We start from the raw sequence: 17,927 nt of genomic DNA on the forward strand, positions 1-17,927 counted from the left end.
CTAGTCATCCCCACCCACCGCCAAGTCTTGGGCTACGCTTTTACCAACAAGTGGGATTTACCGTCACATTATAACGCCCCCACGTCTGAAAGGGCGAGCATGTTTGGTGTGAGACCCTCAGATTGCGAGTCGAGTGCCTTAACCACCTGGCCATGCCGGGCCAATTCATAAGATAAAACACTGGGTGTTTTTTTGAACAGACACCGCAAAAAGTTAAATCATCGTATGTTTTTGTTTGGCTTAATAATTTAAACATTTCCATGGAGCGACTAGCATAGTTTGATGGTTTGTTTTAAACTATTCAATACTTTTCTGATAAAGGAAGAAATTCAAAAAAATCTATTCAGTTACATTTTTTATTTAGGAAAACTATGATTTCCTCCAATTTTATAAGAGTGAAGTATGTGTACAATACTGTCAATTGTTTCTACAGCTTGTCCAAAAGGAACGTAAAACGTATATTATGTGTACAATACTGACAATTATTTCTACAGCTTGCCCAAAAGGAACGTACAAGAACAGTCACGACGTAACCTCTGATTGTACTGCCTGTCCTTTTAAAGCAACAACACTACGAGAGGGCAGCACCTCTGTGAAAGATTGTTCGTGTGTAACTGGCTACAATGGAGATCCATCAACAGGAAAGCCTTGTACAAGTAAGTGCTTCTTTGTGCAAGAGAATAGCAATTAATTCCGAGTTTTATTATGTATAACACCTAAGCTGGAGAAGCATGATCTTTCGTTCGTTAGTTGATATAATATTATAACATAGTTAGTCTGATAATAATATCACACCTTTCTTTATTGGCTCTATATGGGTTTCCTGTAAGAAGATTGTATAATAGCATAGCAGCACACTTTGGCATCTTATATATTACTGCTGACAAAATCTTTCATTCAACATCAGAGCTTATCAGGTTCCCTGAACCACAACACACAAAGCCTCAGGTGAAATGATACATGTAGAATACGTGTAACAATAATTTATGGGATATATAATCTTAAGGTATATAAAGACTAAGCTGACGAAATATGTATAATCTGTTCATGCGTACTGGATGTAATGTTGCATCACAATAACACTCATAATAAGCTAAAAAATATCCCATGTATGTTTTCGAGCTTATCGTATACTTATGTTTACGTTTTGCAGAGATCGAGAAAGTTGAACTTAAGAGAATATTATTGCTTAAAGAAAAAAACAGAAAAATAATTCTTTCAGATACAAAATTTGAAGTTGGTGATTGTGACATGCAAATAATGATATATGTACAAGTGAAATTTTGTAGTTTTATTTGTTAATAGCAAAGCGCCGTCACTAATTTTGAGCTGCCGACCAGGAGGAAGGCAATCAGGCAGCAGCACCTATCGCCAACTCTTGGGTTACTCTTCTTACCAACGAATAGGGGGTTTGACAATAACAATATTACATCCCCATGGTTAAAAGAGTGAGCATGTTTGGCCTCGTGCTTCGATCCCGCCGCTCGTGGATTGGAAATCGAGCGTCCTAACCATTAGGATATTTTAGACTCATGAAAGTTCATAGCAAGGATTAGAGATACTAAAATCTTTATTAAGTTAAAATTTCAATGTATATTTTCTTTCCTTAATAAATACAATACCTCAAAATTTCATTGTTACTATTCCTATGTTTTTAGTTAAAAGCAGAAGGCACTTTAGTATATTTAGCTTATAATTGACTGTCACTAAGCCCCGCCTTTTTTCCACTGCCCACTACAAGCAACAATACTTTGATTAAAAGTAATGTTGCCCATTCAGAGTCAAGCTGAAATTGAGTAGAAAAGTAGTAATAGGCTAATTATAACTTTGTGTATTCTAAAACTGAAGTTTTGAAAGCTCTATCTGTCATATAAAAGGTATGAAAATACTTTGAATAACAATAATACGCCAGCATTCGTCATTACAATGTCCCTGCGATCAAATGCTTTAAATTATACTACCTTTAGTTTTAAAATTGTTTATAATTTTGTCCTAAGCCATTTTTCATCGGAATTTAACTATTCAAAACCATAAATAACATGAAACTTCTCATAAAAATAAAGATGCTGATATTATCGTGAAAATTAGAAAAGTCGCAGATTACAAAAGTAGAAATATCAAAATTCGAGAAAACCAACGACCCGAACGCTGTCGAATGACGATAGGCTTTCTCTCCTCAGCCCTGATTTAATGAGATAGAAATATGTTGTCTATATAAAGTTTGTTTTATAGTCGAACATCGGTAGGTCGAACGGGAATATTTCGAATGCATGGCTAATACCGCAAATGGGATTAAGTCTCATCCATTTTATTTAAAATGCATACTATCTAACGCTACAATTGATTATGGAGCTAATACCGAAAATGGGATTAAGTCTCGTCCATTTTACTTAAAATGCATACTATCTAATGCTACAATTGATTATGGAGCTAATACCGAAAATGGGATTAAGTCTCATCCATTTTATTTAAAATGCATACTATCTAATGCTACAATTGATTATGGAGCTAATACCGAAAATGGGATTAAGTCTCGTCCATTTTACTTAAAATGCATACTATCTAATGCTACAATTGATTATGGAGCTAATACCGAAAACGGGATTAAGTCTCGTCCATTTTATTTAAAATACATACTATCTAAGGCTACAATTGATTATGGAGCTAATACCGAAAATGGGATTAAGTCTCGTCCATTTTATTTAAAATGGATACTATCTAATGCTACAATTGATTATGGAGCTAATACCGATAATGGGATTAAGTCTCGTCCATTTTATCTAAAATGGATACTATCTAATGATTATGGATAGAAATTGAGGACAAAATCTGGAAGATACATAATAAATACACATATCCATTCCAAACAGACAGTTTAAATATAAAGAATACATACAAATTTGGGACAACGATATCACATACCATTTATCTCTCTTTAATTACATTCCAACAAAGACGAAACAAAAATAAAAACAAAACTTTCAATTAAATAAATAGTTCATAAAAATAAGGAATACATTAAGAAGAATTAAGTAATCAAAATTTCTACACGTGTGATGTACATTTTATGACTTTATGCCGAGGAACACTACTACTAGTTGTTTAGAAGTGGCTGTACGGTTATGGTCTTCAAAGGAAATATAAAAAATAGATGCTGTAAATAAATTCGTAACTTTAAAATGTTCTAATCAAACTCAATATAAATTAGAACACTAAAATTATAATTCTGAAAATATATAAAGCAACAAGGTTTAACTTTTTGGAAGGAAAGTCAGTTATTTATAGAAATCACAACCAAAAACGCAAAACACACGTTTTAAAGAGAAACAAAAAGGCAATTGAATGAGAGATAGAAAACTTTATTGAAGCGTAAGTTTAGCACACATTCACTTTTAGCTAAAATATAAGAATGGAACCACTGCTCTTTTTACCATGTTCTCACGTCAACCACCAATCATTATTCGTAGCAGCGGATGCTTCACGTGTCTATAAAAGAGTTCCACCAAATCACCAAGATCATCTAGTATCGATCTAAAATGAGTAGTATTCTGTAGTGGCTTAGAGTTCTTTTTTTAATATTTATATTGTAAAGAGATATAACACTAAACATTATAAGCAGTCCACAAGTATCACTTTTTTCTACTAAGAATTGCAATTTATTTTTTTTTAATTTAAAGGTTTTAGTTGCTAAGCTACTAGTTTCATATCTTATACTCATATATTTATTGTTGATGCTGTTCTATATCATCAAATTCATTGTTGGCTATGAAAGCTTACTAAACTAAGTTCTTCGGTAACGTTTCCTTTTATTTTACAAAGCTACACAATGGGCTGTCTGTGCTCTGCCTACCACGGGTATCGAAACCCGGATTATAGCGTTGTAAGTCCTCAGACATACCGCTGTGCCACTGGGGGGGTAATGGAAGGAGAAATGTGAATTGCAGCATTTTTAGAATTAAATAAACATTGACTCTTTTATAGTTTTAAAATAATCATAATCATAAATATAAAAGGAAAATCAAGATATAACTGTTATTGTGCATTTTTGCTATTTTCTGTCTTTTTCTTTTCGCGGTTGTGAAATTAATTAATTAATAAGATATCTTTAATTTTTTAATAGTTGTAGAATGTCCGCCACTCCAGGCCCCCTCTCATGGCAATTTTCTTCGTCCTTGTGGTAATACTTTTGGTTCTTTGTGCCTCTTCTCGTGTGAAAAGGGTTACGAACTTCGAGATCCTAATAGTAAAGAGCGTATATGTCTTGAGACAGGCACTTGGACCGCTACAGAAACTGTCTGTCAAAGTAAGTTTCCTCTTATAAACAAATAACATTATTTTAAAAGCTTTTTATATTGTTACTGAAAAACATATTCCCAATATCGTTTAATTGTTTCACTGTACATGGTATATGAAGTTAATGTTCCCACATCGCACATATTGTGATTGTGCAACAATTAAATTTTCAAGTATTATTAAACGTTTTGTTAGCTTGAAAAACCTCTTGTTGTCAGTTTAGTAATCATTCCCTGTTTTTGGATTACTGAGTTCAAATCAAGAAAATATATAACTATATAAAAGCCACTGTGTGTCACCTCACGTCACGTTTGATTTCTCGAAATAGGAGGAATCATAAAAGCCAAGATGCATTTATCCAGATAGAATAGTTCAATTACTATCCGCCCATTACGATTTTAGTGACGGGGGCTGTGACGGGGTGTCGTGAAACCTTATAAGTGTAGTACTTGCCCCGTCATTTTTGACGGGCTATACGCTAGCATGTGTATAATGTTCTGATTAACGCCATCAGTTCGCAGCAAATTATACTTTTGTAAAGCTTTTCTGCCCTTAAGAATCGTAAAATTTTCCCTAAGTTTTATTCCAGAGATTTTTGTGTTGGCTCTTGCCAGATTTAAGCTATATTATATTACTCAGTTTCTATGTATGGATTAGCCAGATTTAAATTAACAGAATTGCAATGGATATTATCATTCATTTGAATATAAAAGGACCGGGCACCTTGTCTGCGTATAAAGTTGCATACCTCTATCATCCATTAAAACAGTACCTTTATTACGCTAGTGTATTCAAAACTGTTAACATATTGCTACATATTATAAATTTATATCCTGATGAATGATTAATATTGCTAGTCAATAGCTGCTGTCTCGAGTCATCCTGCTTTGAACTGCTTTGCATTAGTAGTCTTGTCATGTGAATAAAAATGATAGAAAAGACATAATTTAGGTCTAATAAATAAAAACTATTTCTAAGGGATTCGGTGCAAAGAACCCATTGCTCCACCATATGGACAGAAGAAGTGTGATGATCCTGATTTCTTGGTCGGTTCTTCTTGTACGTTTGACTGTGAACCGGGATATATGTTAATTGGACAAAAGAAGAAGACATGTTTAGCAACAAAAGTTTGGTCAGGGCAAGAAATATCCTGCGAACGTTAGTATATTATAACATGTCTCGTGTACTTCTGTTACTATAATTTATGTTGTAGTACGTATACAGTCTGTTGGAAATTCATCAAGTCTTTGGATTTCAGATAAATTAAGATTTATTCGACTTCAAGCTTTTTACAAGAAGTTATGTTTTCTAATCACAATTTTACAAATATTAATCTTATTCCAAATAATTATATGAAATTCTGGAAATGCTATTTTTCATGAGGCTTGTGTGCTACAGTAACATATGACGGCATATTTACAATAAGTATTTCGATCAAAAGAAACAGTATATTCTTATCTTAAAAACAAAACAAAATAAAGTTAGACGTTTTAGAGATTAAAGACTTAAATATCCATAAATTTCACGAAACCCTGAGTGGTACTTATGTGCTTTAATATCTCGACGCCCCAAATAATTGTTAAAAAATGACAGTTATTTCACTAAAACTTCATGTAATGTTTAAATTAAATATTTGGTAACAGTTATTTTGACGTTCAGGATATGTTCTTCAATTAACTACATAATTGATGGTGATTTTTCTTTCACCATTAATAGCTGTGATGTGTCCAGCCCTGAAGTTTCCTCGATTTGGGATACTTCAAATGTGCACACCTGGTAAGCATCAAGAATTCAACAAAGTCTGTTTGTTTTCCTGTCTCCCTGGATTTCAGATAGAAAGCAGCCCATTCTTACAATGTACCAAACATGGCAACTGGAGTGACAAAATACCAACATGTCGAGGTAAGTTATCAGTCATACAATAAAGTACAGACTTACACGTTTAATTACAGAAGCTCGTGATCAGCGGCATGTATCTTAAGTATGTTATTCAAACACATAATTAAACCTCTCTTATTTTTGAATAGTAGAACATCTTATTTTTATTTTATGCTGGCGTTTTTGCAACATTATTTCAAACTTGATTCCTTAAGAAACTTCAATTTGTTCTTTAAATTATATTTTTTTCATATGTTTACTCTTAATTCGTAAATAACTTTCTAAGTATCATACCTGCCTTGAAATTTATATGATGTTACTTTTTATTAAGAACCATTAAAGTTTTATAACACATTTTAATATAATAAATATTGCTCTTGTGTCATTTCCAAACTAATATTTTCTGAATTATAAATGGTTAACATAATAAGTAGTGATTATAATCGTGCCAATCATATATGATATTTAAACAACTATGTTATGATAGTAAAAATTAAGTTTGAAATTAAGTTTTGAAATGCCCTTCAGTCAGATAATTTCGAACTTATACAGATATTGAGCCTCCTAGTTTAAAATGTCCACCATCGAAAGTGTTCTCAACAGAGCCGAAGAAGAACTACGCTCATGTCAAGTTACCAGAACCTCATGCCTCAGATAATAGTGATATCAAGCCAAAAGTCGCCTGGTCTCCTGCACTGAAGTTTCCAGCAAAGTTACCTATAGGAACTACTGTAATTTCTTTCAAGGCAACGGACTCAGCGTTATTATCATCTAACTGCAAAACTTCAATCACTGTGAAAGGTACAGTTACTCAGAGTTTGTTTATTTCTTAATGGCGAGAATATTTACTCATTCCGATAGCTTGGCGCTTCAAATTTCAATTATTTTAATACAGTTTAGAATGCATGATAATCTAGAGCACACTTATTAAAAGAGATTAAATGAGACAAGGTTGATGTAGATTTCTAGGAAATTGAGTTTCACACATTGTAGATTGTTTGTGTATAAGTGAAAAGGTAAACAATGGGTTGTCTGCGTTTTGCCCACCACAGGTATCGAAACCCGGTTTTTAGCACTTAGTCACTGAAGGCGACAATTTAGATACTTTCTGAATGATTTCTCAATTACAAAACCGCCATAGGTACTTACTATTTTGATTTTATATCACTCAACATACTAATTACTATATACAGTTACTGTTACAGTACGAGCTATATTCCATGTAACTATGTTATTAATTACACTGACAGTTTTATTCATATGTCACACAGCGAGTCACATCATATTTTTGCATTACATTATTAAATCATCCGTAATAATTAGCTCCTGTGTATTTATGAACTATTAAGTCAATGACTAAATGTAGGTACTTAATGTGATACTTGTGTGTTATCTAGTAGACAAACAGTTAAATATTTATTCTGATATAACGATGTTTTACCCAACAGACCGACTGACTTTAAATCTAATTTTTATGAACCCAGTGTAATTATTTCTCACTGTTTTAGTATCTGTAAGTGTTCAGTTTTTATAGTGACTGCGCCAATGCAAAAAAAAAAAAATGTATATGCTGTTCTTTCTCTTTATAAAATTGTCTTTACTACTTAGTGGCATCTAGTTAGTCCTACTGCAATGTCAAAAAATTGGGAACTAACATAACACTTCATAGTCAAATTGGGCTTACTTGTTTATTGTTGTTAAACTGTGTCATACTGGCTTGTGTTGTAGAGGCATGTATTAGCGTGACAAAAATGTTTTCAGTGCAAACTAGCCTGTCAATCTTTTAAGTAAACAACTCGTCTACTTTTGCTAATCTTTACTGTTCATGAATATAGTAAAATATCAATATGTCAAGTGCCAGAAACTTTGGGAATTTATTCAAAATATCAATTGGTCGAGATAGCAGATCTCGGATCTCGATCTCAATTTTAATCCAAAATAAATGTAGAGTATTAGGTGCAATTATGCTAAAGGAAGTGGATAGGACTGATTTCTGACTTCGCCATAAACTATTTATACAGGATATTTTTATTCCACATACCAATGTTTGATACTATTTTATATGCTTGAATTAGTTGCCAGTAGTGATAAGAAAGTTACCTTCGTATATGTGTGCTTTTGATTTTATAAAGTTTAATATGTTTTCGAATTATTTAAAACAGACAACGAACGTCCTATAGTTCTCTCTTGTCCTTCAACAATTGAGTTAGAGACCAATGAACTAGATATAGAAGTATCATGGAGAGAACCTGTGTTCTGGGACAATTCTTTAGATGAGTTGAAAATTTTTTCAGTAAGTATCGTTTACATATTTTGTAAAAAGCTAGTAGTATTAATCAGTTCAAAATTCAAAAATCAAGTGCAGTTGATGAAACAAATTTTTTGTCTGCGTGCTTATAAGTGAAATATGTATATTGTACCTAAAGTCTGACATTAAGATTTTGTAGATTACGCGTAGCTTTATTTCTCATGAGGAAGGTTATAAAATGTATTTGCATTTTGAGCAAAATGAGTGTGACCCCCACCAAATACGTTAAGTTTTTTTTCAATAATCTCATGGACATGGTATCGCTTTGTGGAAATTTATTCTCCAAGTATAATAAATTGTTTGAATTACATTAGTGTTTACAACATAGAATAATACATCTAATTTGTTTCAATATCATTTCATTTGTTTAAAAACATTTTCATTGTAGGAAGACACTATCATTTCTATGTTGGTCAACAATGCTTGTAATGTACACGGAACAGACTGTCTATTATATATTAATATTAACATTATTGAAATGGACAAATTTATAATAGCTTGATAAACATTTCTTCTTAGAAAGTTCAGGTTTACCCCTGAAAATGTTTTTTGCTTTTGACTGGAGTTTATCATCCCAAACAAATTATATGACTTAAAAGATGATAAAGTTGATGAATTGAAAAGGCGTAAAATAAAGAAATAATAAAATGAATAATAAATTTAAAGCTCACAAAATGTAAGTAAAAAAATTAAATGCAGTAGCAAATGACACGGAAATTGAAGTAATAGAGTAAGTTTTTTTATAAAGATTCAGTTAAACAATTTCAGAGTTGAGCTTTATTAATAGCATAACCCTCCTTACTCTAACATTGTTGAAAGGTGAATAAAGTTCCACAATAAATATGCATATTTCTTTGTTCCAAGTTTGAAAAGAATAACATAGCTCCAAACTACAAATCACTTAAAATGCATTACTCTATAGATCACTTTAATGACATACTTCGCAAAGTGATTTATGCGTATCTTAGAAATAAACTAGAACAGTCGACATAAAATAGAAATATATACATTTATATATATACACTCCTGCCATGCAGTTTTTCAGTGTGGAAAGCATAACTGTACCACATTACTACTACTGCTGGACATAATATGAGTATTTATACTATTATAAGCTTTAAATTGTGTGGCACTATCAGATCGGGTGAATTATAACCAATAACAGTGTAAATTATCTACATGTGACTGTACCCTGGTGTAATTCATTTTCACTAAATAAAGGAGAGGCATTCCCGTGGTATTTTCTTTTTATAACCCTTTTCTCATCATTTCCAATACTGTAAGTCTTTTTATGTGACTGTTTTTATTGGGTACTAAATTATCTTGCGAAAGAAAACCTGAAACAAACATTATCTACACAATGACAGAAAGTTGCATTGTAGTGATAATAATGCTATAGACACTAAACTAATGTTTTTTATGAACTTAGAATGAAAATTCTGGAAAAAGATTTCCACCAGGTGTCACCTCTGTGGTTTACTATGCTGAAGATCCCAGTGGTAACAGAGCATCTTGTAAATTTGAAATCATTGTAAAAAGTAAGTATCTTTATCGTAATACAAAACTCCTCAAAATATGGAATTAATTTTTGTTTGTTCGTTTTTGCTTTTAAATTTGAGTTCTTATTACTCGTGTTCTGGTCAAATGCAAGACAATCGTTTATATATGAGTTTCTGAAGTGGGACAAGATGAATCTTCCGTTAGAATTATGAAAAGCACTAATGAATGCTGGGAACAAAACAGGTTTTCATCAAGTATTTGATGTAATTTGTCTATATCGATGGAAGATAAAATGGGTGACAACTGTCATGTTCAGGGCGACAATTGCAGAGATAAACTTGGAGGATTAAAGATCTGCAAAGTTAGAACAACGACGTCTTCAGAAAGGTATAAGTCTATGATGTAACTATTTAAAGAAATCGATCCATTCAGAAGGTTCCAAAGATAACCCATAGTCTTTAGATCTGGTTGTTCTATTCTAAAACAATGGTTTTGTCATTTTGAATCTAATCATGAATTGTATGTGCTGTGTTTTGGTACACCACTTTGTCCTTCTGTTGTAAAAGGTCAAGTCACCTTTTATTTCCTATTTTAGTTGTTTCCTTATGTTTTTTAAAATATTTTTGAACATTAGAATTCTATTTGTTATGTTTTACACAACCATATATCTATAGTAACAAATCAAAAACAAAACTGAGAAACTTGTCTCAAAATTCTTACTAATTAAATAAACCAAAAATATATTCATGGTTTTCCTAAAATGATCAAGCCTACTGGCGATCACGTTACTGTTTTAAGTGTCTTTTGATGTTTTCCATAGTTAATTGTTAAAGTACTGACTATTTTGCCTTCATGTCTCTTAGGTCTTGAGTTAGCTTAGAATGTGTTTGTAAATAAATATTTGTAACATTTTACTGTGGAATAAAGAAAAGGAAGTTAAGAAATATGAAACTCAGCTTTCCTATTTTCAATTTAAAAATACTTCTTTCCTCATAGAATATGTGTTTTCATGGTACTAAATTGTTTTTACAGAGAATCACTGCCCATTTTACCCACCCCCAGTAAATGGTGCCTTAGCTTGTGATGATTGGTTGTACGGACAGTTCTGTCAGGTATACTGTAATGAAAACTTTGATTTCATTACAAAACCTGCGGAATGGTACATTTGTGAGAGCACATCAGATTGGGAGACTGATCCCCTCAACTATCCACTTCCATGGCCGGATTGTGCAGGTATGTAGCAATAATTACATTTCAATGTAAATGTGTATATCAAAAATATACATTATGCAAGGGAATTTGTATATTTTCTGGTCTTTTAATATTCACATACATGTTTGTTTATGTTTTTTTGTAGTTAAGCACAAGCTACACAATGGGCTATCTGTGCTCTGCCCACCACGGGTATCGAAACCCGGTTTCTAGCATTGTAAGTCCGCAGACATACCGCTGTGCCACTGGGGGTTATTCACATATGAATAGGACCGAATTCAAAAGTTTGTGTTAGTGAGACCTACAAATATAACTTACGTTTCACTATCATTAAGTTTTATCGATTTGTTATCTGTTAGACCCCTTTATGATTTGAATACTATTCTGCTTCATTTTTGGTTAGAAAAAAAAATGTCAATAACTTGCACATTTAGACATAGAAGGTTATGCTCGAAACGATAAGAAACCAAGTGTGAAATTAAACAAAAGTTACCGAAGGTGTGGTATTTTAGGAAAAGCGACGTTACCGTTAGAAAGAACAAAAACTACTGAACCAATAACAGGTAAATAAAAAGAATAAATACTTATTTTATTTCAAATTTTTACTTTGGACTTAAATTAAAAAAAAATACTTTCTTTATTATTTCTAGATACAGAAGCATTTTTTGTTTAATATATTTCAGTTAGTTTGGTTTGTTATAAAATAACAAAAAGTTTAGGTGTTACCTTATTTTTTATTATGAAAGGTATATCAGGAATATGTAATGAGCATGTTTAAAAACGTGCAAAATAAATTTTGTAATCGTTGATTCTTTTATTAGGAGAATCAGGCTTGAAACCAATTTAATACATTCCAAAGTAGCCTTTTCGGTATCTTATAAAAATACTTGAAATAATTTGTATTTTTCTGTGTCGTGTTCTGTTGAACAATTTGTGCACATTCTTTACATTAATATATAATCTATGAAGCATATTTTTTTTGCCAAAACTTTTTTCTTTGTCTTGGCTACTGGAATTATTATTTTATTACTTCTGAAATTGTTTGTACCATAAAATAAAAATATCAACAATGTATTTGAAGGTTGAATTGTTGACATATTACACAACACAGAGAGAGAGACACGGTTTTCCTTATATGGTGTGTCAAGGTTGTCGCGAGAACGAGGCTGAGCATTTTGACGAGTAAACAAAGCAGATTCTCTCCAGGTTACATTCATTCTTTCTACACCAAACTACATATGTCATCAGGCGGTTAAATACAGAGATACACATATAAATATAACTTATCAAACCTCACGCCTTTCAAAGGTAAGGTTTAATAGTGCACTTGAGTTTTCCAAGAGAAAAATAAGTGGGACAACTACAACCATATGAACGATAATAGAAGCTTTTTTAGGCTTATATTATAGTTAACAACCATCTACATATATTAGATTTGGCTGTATATGAACAAACCTATTCCATATAACTTCGAGCTGCTCCATCTCATCTTATTCACCCTTCCTTCATCTGTCAATGATGTAAATCAAAAAAGAACAAAGGTCCTAATACTGAGCCCTGAGGTACCCCACTTGTAACATTAATTCACTTTGATAAAAATGTATAAAACCTTCTGCTTTCTTCCATCCAGGCTCTCTTCTATCCAGTTTGCTAACTTATCCCTCACATCTATAGAGATAATTTTATAAGCAGTAACCTTTTCAAAGAATGTCAAATGATTTGTAAGGCAATATTTATCCTTAGTGAAACCATGTTGACTATCCAATAAAATTATAAACTTTGTTAAATGACTTTGCAAAGCATCTTTCACCAGAATTTCTAAAACTTTTCCCACAACTGATATAAGAATAATATGCCTATAATTACTTGATGATAATACAGTGCAACAAGTAATTATTGGTTTCAATGCTCAGTTATCAAAACTATTTCATAAAGTTGACTTAACGCTACAAAATCTTTCGAATAATTTAACATAACAAAAGGATTTGAAGGCATACAGATAGGTGTTTAACATTTTAAGCACTTTTAACATAATTTGTCAAAAGCCACATGCTCGTTTGTTTACTCGTCTAAATAAATTAGGTCAATATGGCCGCCAAACTGTGTCTCTGTATTTCTTACAACAACTAAATCACATTCTGTACAAGAATGCAAAAGATTTTATGCACTTTTTTGTTAAAAAATCTTTATTTTCTTGACTACTGGAACTGTCACATTTTTTTTTATTAATCGTTAAAATGTTTGTACCAAAAAATTAGAGTAACAGCAATTCAATAACGTCTTTTTAGGGTGAATTATCGATACTTTACACGATGTCTTCCAACAGTCAAACCACACAGTGTCCAGTTTACTGTGATTATTGCTGTTATTGTCTTTCTAATATTTAACACATTTACAGAATGGTATGTTCCATCAAAGGTTAGAAAGGCTGTTAGCGGTCAGTACTTTGCAGGGAACTGTTCTGATCCACGTGTTCAAGAAGTTATCAAAACACTTTTTCTAAGTCATTTTACGAAGCAGTTCAATACCTCACAGTACTGTACGTCAGAGGGATCTTGCACTATTGAGCAGGTTCGGGTTAAATGTGGTAAGGTCAATCTGACTCTAGCCAGAAAGAAAAGAGAAATCTCGAGATTACTGCTTGACCATATGCTGGAGATTGAGGTGGAATTTACAGTATCTGCAAGTCAAAATGTAAGTTAAGTTTTATTATCAAGCATTATAAAACGGTTTACTATCAGCTCTGAAATATTTATTAAAACTTACGTTAATTACAGTATAATACTAGTATTACCGATTTAAAATTATAAAAAGATGTAAAAGAATTAAAATATAATTTATATTTTATCAATCAGAATGAAAAACACACATAAGTTAACGTATTTATTAGCGACATGTTTTTCTAATATATCTATCAAATGTTTACTCAAGTAATCGGGTAACTATTAAAGGGAACTTAATAACACTTTCAACACATATAAATTCTTTCTTTCTTTTAAAAATTCTTATTCCGTACATCTTTCTTTTTCTTCATAATGATGAAAGTACTTTAACAAAATTAACATTTTGAGGGTTTAGTATTGTCTGCTTATTAGGGCGCTTAACTCGCAATTTGAGGGTCGTGGGTTCGAACTCTCGTCGCCACACATGCTTGTCCTATATGGTTGCATACTGAGCCAGTCACCCGGATGTTAACATTTTTGGCTTATAAAAACACCGGTCGACCATCAAACTAGTTGGGATTGAGGTCGTAATGGGGAAAAATCATATTAAAGTAATACATTTTAAAAGGTCATTTACACTTTTTAAAATGATGATAAAGTTCGGCGTAATTGTGCCTAATAATGCTCTATTTGATTCTTCTATTTATTAACAATGTCTCTATGGTGATGTTCCCATGATACCTGGCTTCATCTGAATACATTAATGCCAATGCTGTCTCATACTTATAAACTTGGTAATGTCTGAGTCTGTAGTTTTCAAGCGTATATTTCAATTGACCCAAAACACAAAAATCCATTGGAGCTGTATTAGGAGAATTCATTGGTTTAAGATGCTAAATCTTAGGATTCGATCTCTGCGATGGGCACTGCACAGATATCTCATTGTACAGTTCTGTGCCTAAAACCAACCAAAGTCTTTAAAAATCTCGCTTGTATGAACATTTCTCCCTGTGAAGAGTGGTCGCATTTCATTCCGACCACTAAAGAAGTGTTAGAAACATTTTACAGGCCCAGTCAGAGCGATTTGTTACTTATGTGGATAAGTAGCTAATTTAAATGCGTTTCCATAATTTGTATAAATAGTAAAAAGCTAGTACAGGATTGTTTGATCTTCGCCCTCAAAATTAGAAATTCTTAAAATTGGAAGCATTTCGTAAGTGGTACCGTCTAAGGTTAGCCACAGAAATCAAGGTGCCATGTATCCCACGACCCAAACCTCAGAATATTTAACATATTTCAACATCAGGAACTACATACTCAAACTCGTGTTCACACGCACATACTTGAACATCAGAGGACTGCTGTTGAATGTTGTGAGCTTCTAGTTTGTTACTCGTGAATAAATTGTAAGTTTTCATATAATAATGATATATTATCGGATGATTTGCATTGCTTGTATTTGATATAATAACTCAAAAAATAATACTCGTGAGTTTCTCATGATTACTTTGAATCTTTATCGTATTTTGTTTATCAATAAACTTATTTACACGTCTTATAAAAAAAAATTAAATTTAGCAATAGAAGAATCTAATATTATATTTCTTCAGGTCAGCTTAGCCTCCAAAAATCATACTCATATTTCTAGTTCTGTAAGCTTCAGTTAGCATTCATGATGTACTTATGACTTTAACTAGGTTTCTAAAGGAAAGTCAATGTATTTATATACAATTTTTTTTTCCACATTAAGATACATTTTTGGAATAACACTTGGATAGACTATTTCAAGAAATTTTTGGGAAATCTCTTTTTTTTCTGATTTCTAAATAAACGCTATATACTAAGGTTTATTTTCCTTAATTAAGCGACCAATTTTTATGACACATTTCTTGCACTTTTTCTTCTCATACCTTCGTATCTTCTCGAGTCTTCAGAACATCATCATGGTCATTGATATCTTATGGAACTGTTATCACTGGGAGCATTAATTTATAAAAGTATATTTATTTGAAATATTTTCGCACATAGTATTATTGCTTGTAAATGTTTCTTCGTGACTTCATTTCATGCGTAGCTATCTGCTTGTGACTTTTAAAATTAAATATTGGGTAAAAATAATTCACAATTATTCTTCACTTTACTATAATAAAAATGGGCTGAACAAGTCCCAGTGGTTAGCGTGCTGGGCTGCAGATCATAAAGTTTTAAGGTTTGCACCCTGGTGCTAAACATGCATCGTAATTTCAGCTGTGGCTGTTCTAAGAGTGGTAGTCAATCTTGTTGTTTGAATCAAAGCTGGATAAACTCTTATCTCGACGAGTGCTGCTGATCGGCAGCTTCCTCTCTGATCAGTAGTTCAAAATTAGGGACGCTTAACCTGAATTCTAGAGGTCTGTGGCCTGATATTTTAGCTATTGTTGTCTAAAATATCAATACCAGTAATCACAGAATGGTGTATTTGTTTATGATTAATGTTAAATAATTAAACCTAATATACACATTGTTTTTACATTTATAAGTGTTATTAGATACTATAGGAGTTAAAAATTAATAAAACTTGTTTTAACTATCTTTATTTATCCACCATCAGATATATCCGAACTACTTCAGTTTTTACTTCAAATATTAGACAGGTTAACAATCACAAAAAAATCGACCTTTGCCTTAAATGTACTACATGCCTTCTTTAAAGCTAACATTAGTTTGTACTTATTATGTCTTCGCTAAGACACATACTGTTTTTCTATTGTTACCTTCGCCACCGAAGGTGACGGAGGTTATGTTTCACCCCCTGTGTGTGTGTGTGTTTGTCAGCAAGATTTCTCGAAAATGGTTCAATAGATTTGGACGAAAGTACGTATACATTTGGATTATGACCCAACTTACAAGTGATCATTTTTAGAGGGTCAAGGTCAAAGATCAAGATCACAGCAAAATCATAAAAATAAAAATAGATCTATATCTGTTAACATGGGGACTGATTTTTCACACTATTTTTAGTCTATAACCCAGTCAAAAATTATCGAATTTTGATGAAATATGGTGGACACATGTAGGATATTATTTTTCATCGTCCTTCTAGAAATGGTCTGTGTCCGTTGATAATGACTGACACGTGGACACATTTTTTTTTTGAGAGTCAAATATGATCAACACTGCGTGGCGTAGGTATGCGCTCTACCTAGTGCCCCCCCCCCCCCGAGTTTCTTCTTTTTTCTTTATTCTTCTTCTAAACATTATTCAATCGTCCGCCATTCCTTCATTTCTCAACGCCCGTATTCCTTTTTTATTTAAGCCTTTTAAAGGATTTTATGGAATCCAAAGTAAAACTACCGAAGAATATATATTTTGGGCTCCTGTGCGGTCATATTTACAGCAATTAAGATGAAAATTAGCACAAATAGCACATTTTTTTACAGGTCCCAAATAGAGATATAGACATTTTTGGAATTTTTATCTTTAGCTCAATTTTTCAGCAAGGAAAGCACAATTTGGGGTTTTCGTCAACTCTTCATGTATATGTGAACCAACTAACATGGTATTTGGTACAAAAATACCTTCTTGCAGACCCCAAACAGTGATATAGACAATTTTATATTTTTCTGTGTTTTCACGACTTTTCTGGTGTCAAAATTGACCGCTGTTACGTTTTAGAATTTCAAATGGCCTGAAACTGCGTTAACTTATAAATTTAAATTTAGTAGTTATATTGTACTTTGGATTTAGTAGTTAAGTAAAAGGCGATATATAGTGCCAACAAAATTGATACACATAGTTTTCTTTTTTAACACAAATACGTTTTGATATACACACGACAATACAATTTACAATAACAGTTATTACAAATAGTTATTACAAACAATGATTTATGAACAAAAGTTTCACAAACTTACAAGCAATATAAAGTCTTCCTTTTAGTCTGGAACTTCTTCGATATCTTTTTGAGGGTTCACGATGAGCGGGTTGATTACGAATTGACGTAGGTATAATTCACTTAACAGGAACCTAGCTAGCTTTGTCCTTCTCGATAATCACACGCCGATATTTTTCCTACTGGTGACGTTAGGTAATGT

At 32.2% G+C, this 17,927-nt stretch overlaps 1 protein-coding gene across 1 annotated transcript in view; it reads left to right on the forward strand.

The window, feature by feature from the left end:
• The window catches only part of LOC106463107 (sushi, von Willebrand factor type A, EGF and pentraxin domain-containing protein 1-like), a 50,923-nt gene that overhangs the window by 6,977 nt on the left and 26,019 nt on the right, over positions 1 to 17,927 (forward strand). Inside the window, exons 2-10 of the mRNA XM_013923077.2 lie at positions 495 to 656; positions 4,121 to 4,303; positions 5,272 to 5,451; positions 6,010 to 6,195; positions 6,724 to 6,972; positions 8,334 to 8,464; positions 9,909 to 10,017; positions 11,012 to 11,212; positions 13,590 to 13,885. Of these exons, the coding sequence (XP_013778531.1) occupies positions 495 to 656; positions 4,121 to 4,303; positions 5,272 to 5,451; positions 6,010 to 6,195; positions 6,724 to 6,972; positions 8,334 to 8,464; positions 9,909 to 10,017; positions 11,012 to 11,212; positions 13,590 to 13,885 (1,697 nt within the window). The remainder of the gene's footprint in view (positions 1 to 494; positions 657 to 4,120; positions 4,304 to 5,271; positions 5,452 to 6,009; positions 6,196 to 6,723; positions 6,973 to 8,333; positions 8,465 to 9,908; positions 10,018 to 11,011; positions 11,213 to 13,589; positions 13,886 to 17,927) is intronic.

Source organism: Limulus polyphemus, unplaced genomic scaffold (genome assembly GCF_000517525.1).
Source record: "Limulus polyphemus unplaced genomic scaffold, Limulus_polyphemus-2.1.2 Scaffold1325, whole genome shotgun sequence".
In the NCBI taxonomy this organism is placed as follows: domain Eukaryota; kingdom Metazoa; phylum Arthropoda; class Merostomata; order Xiphosura; family Limulidae; genus Limulus; species Limulus polyphemus.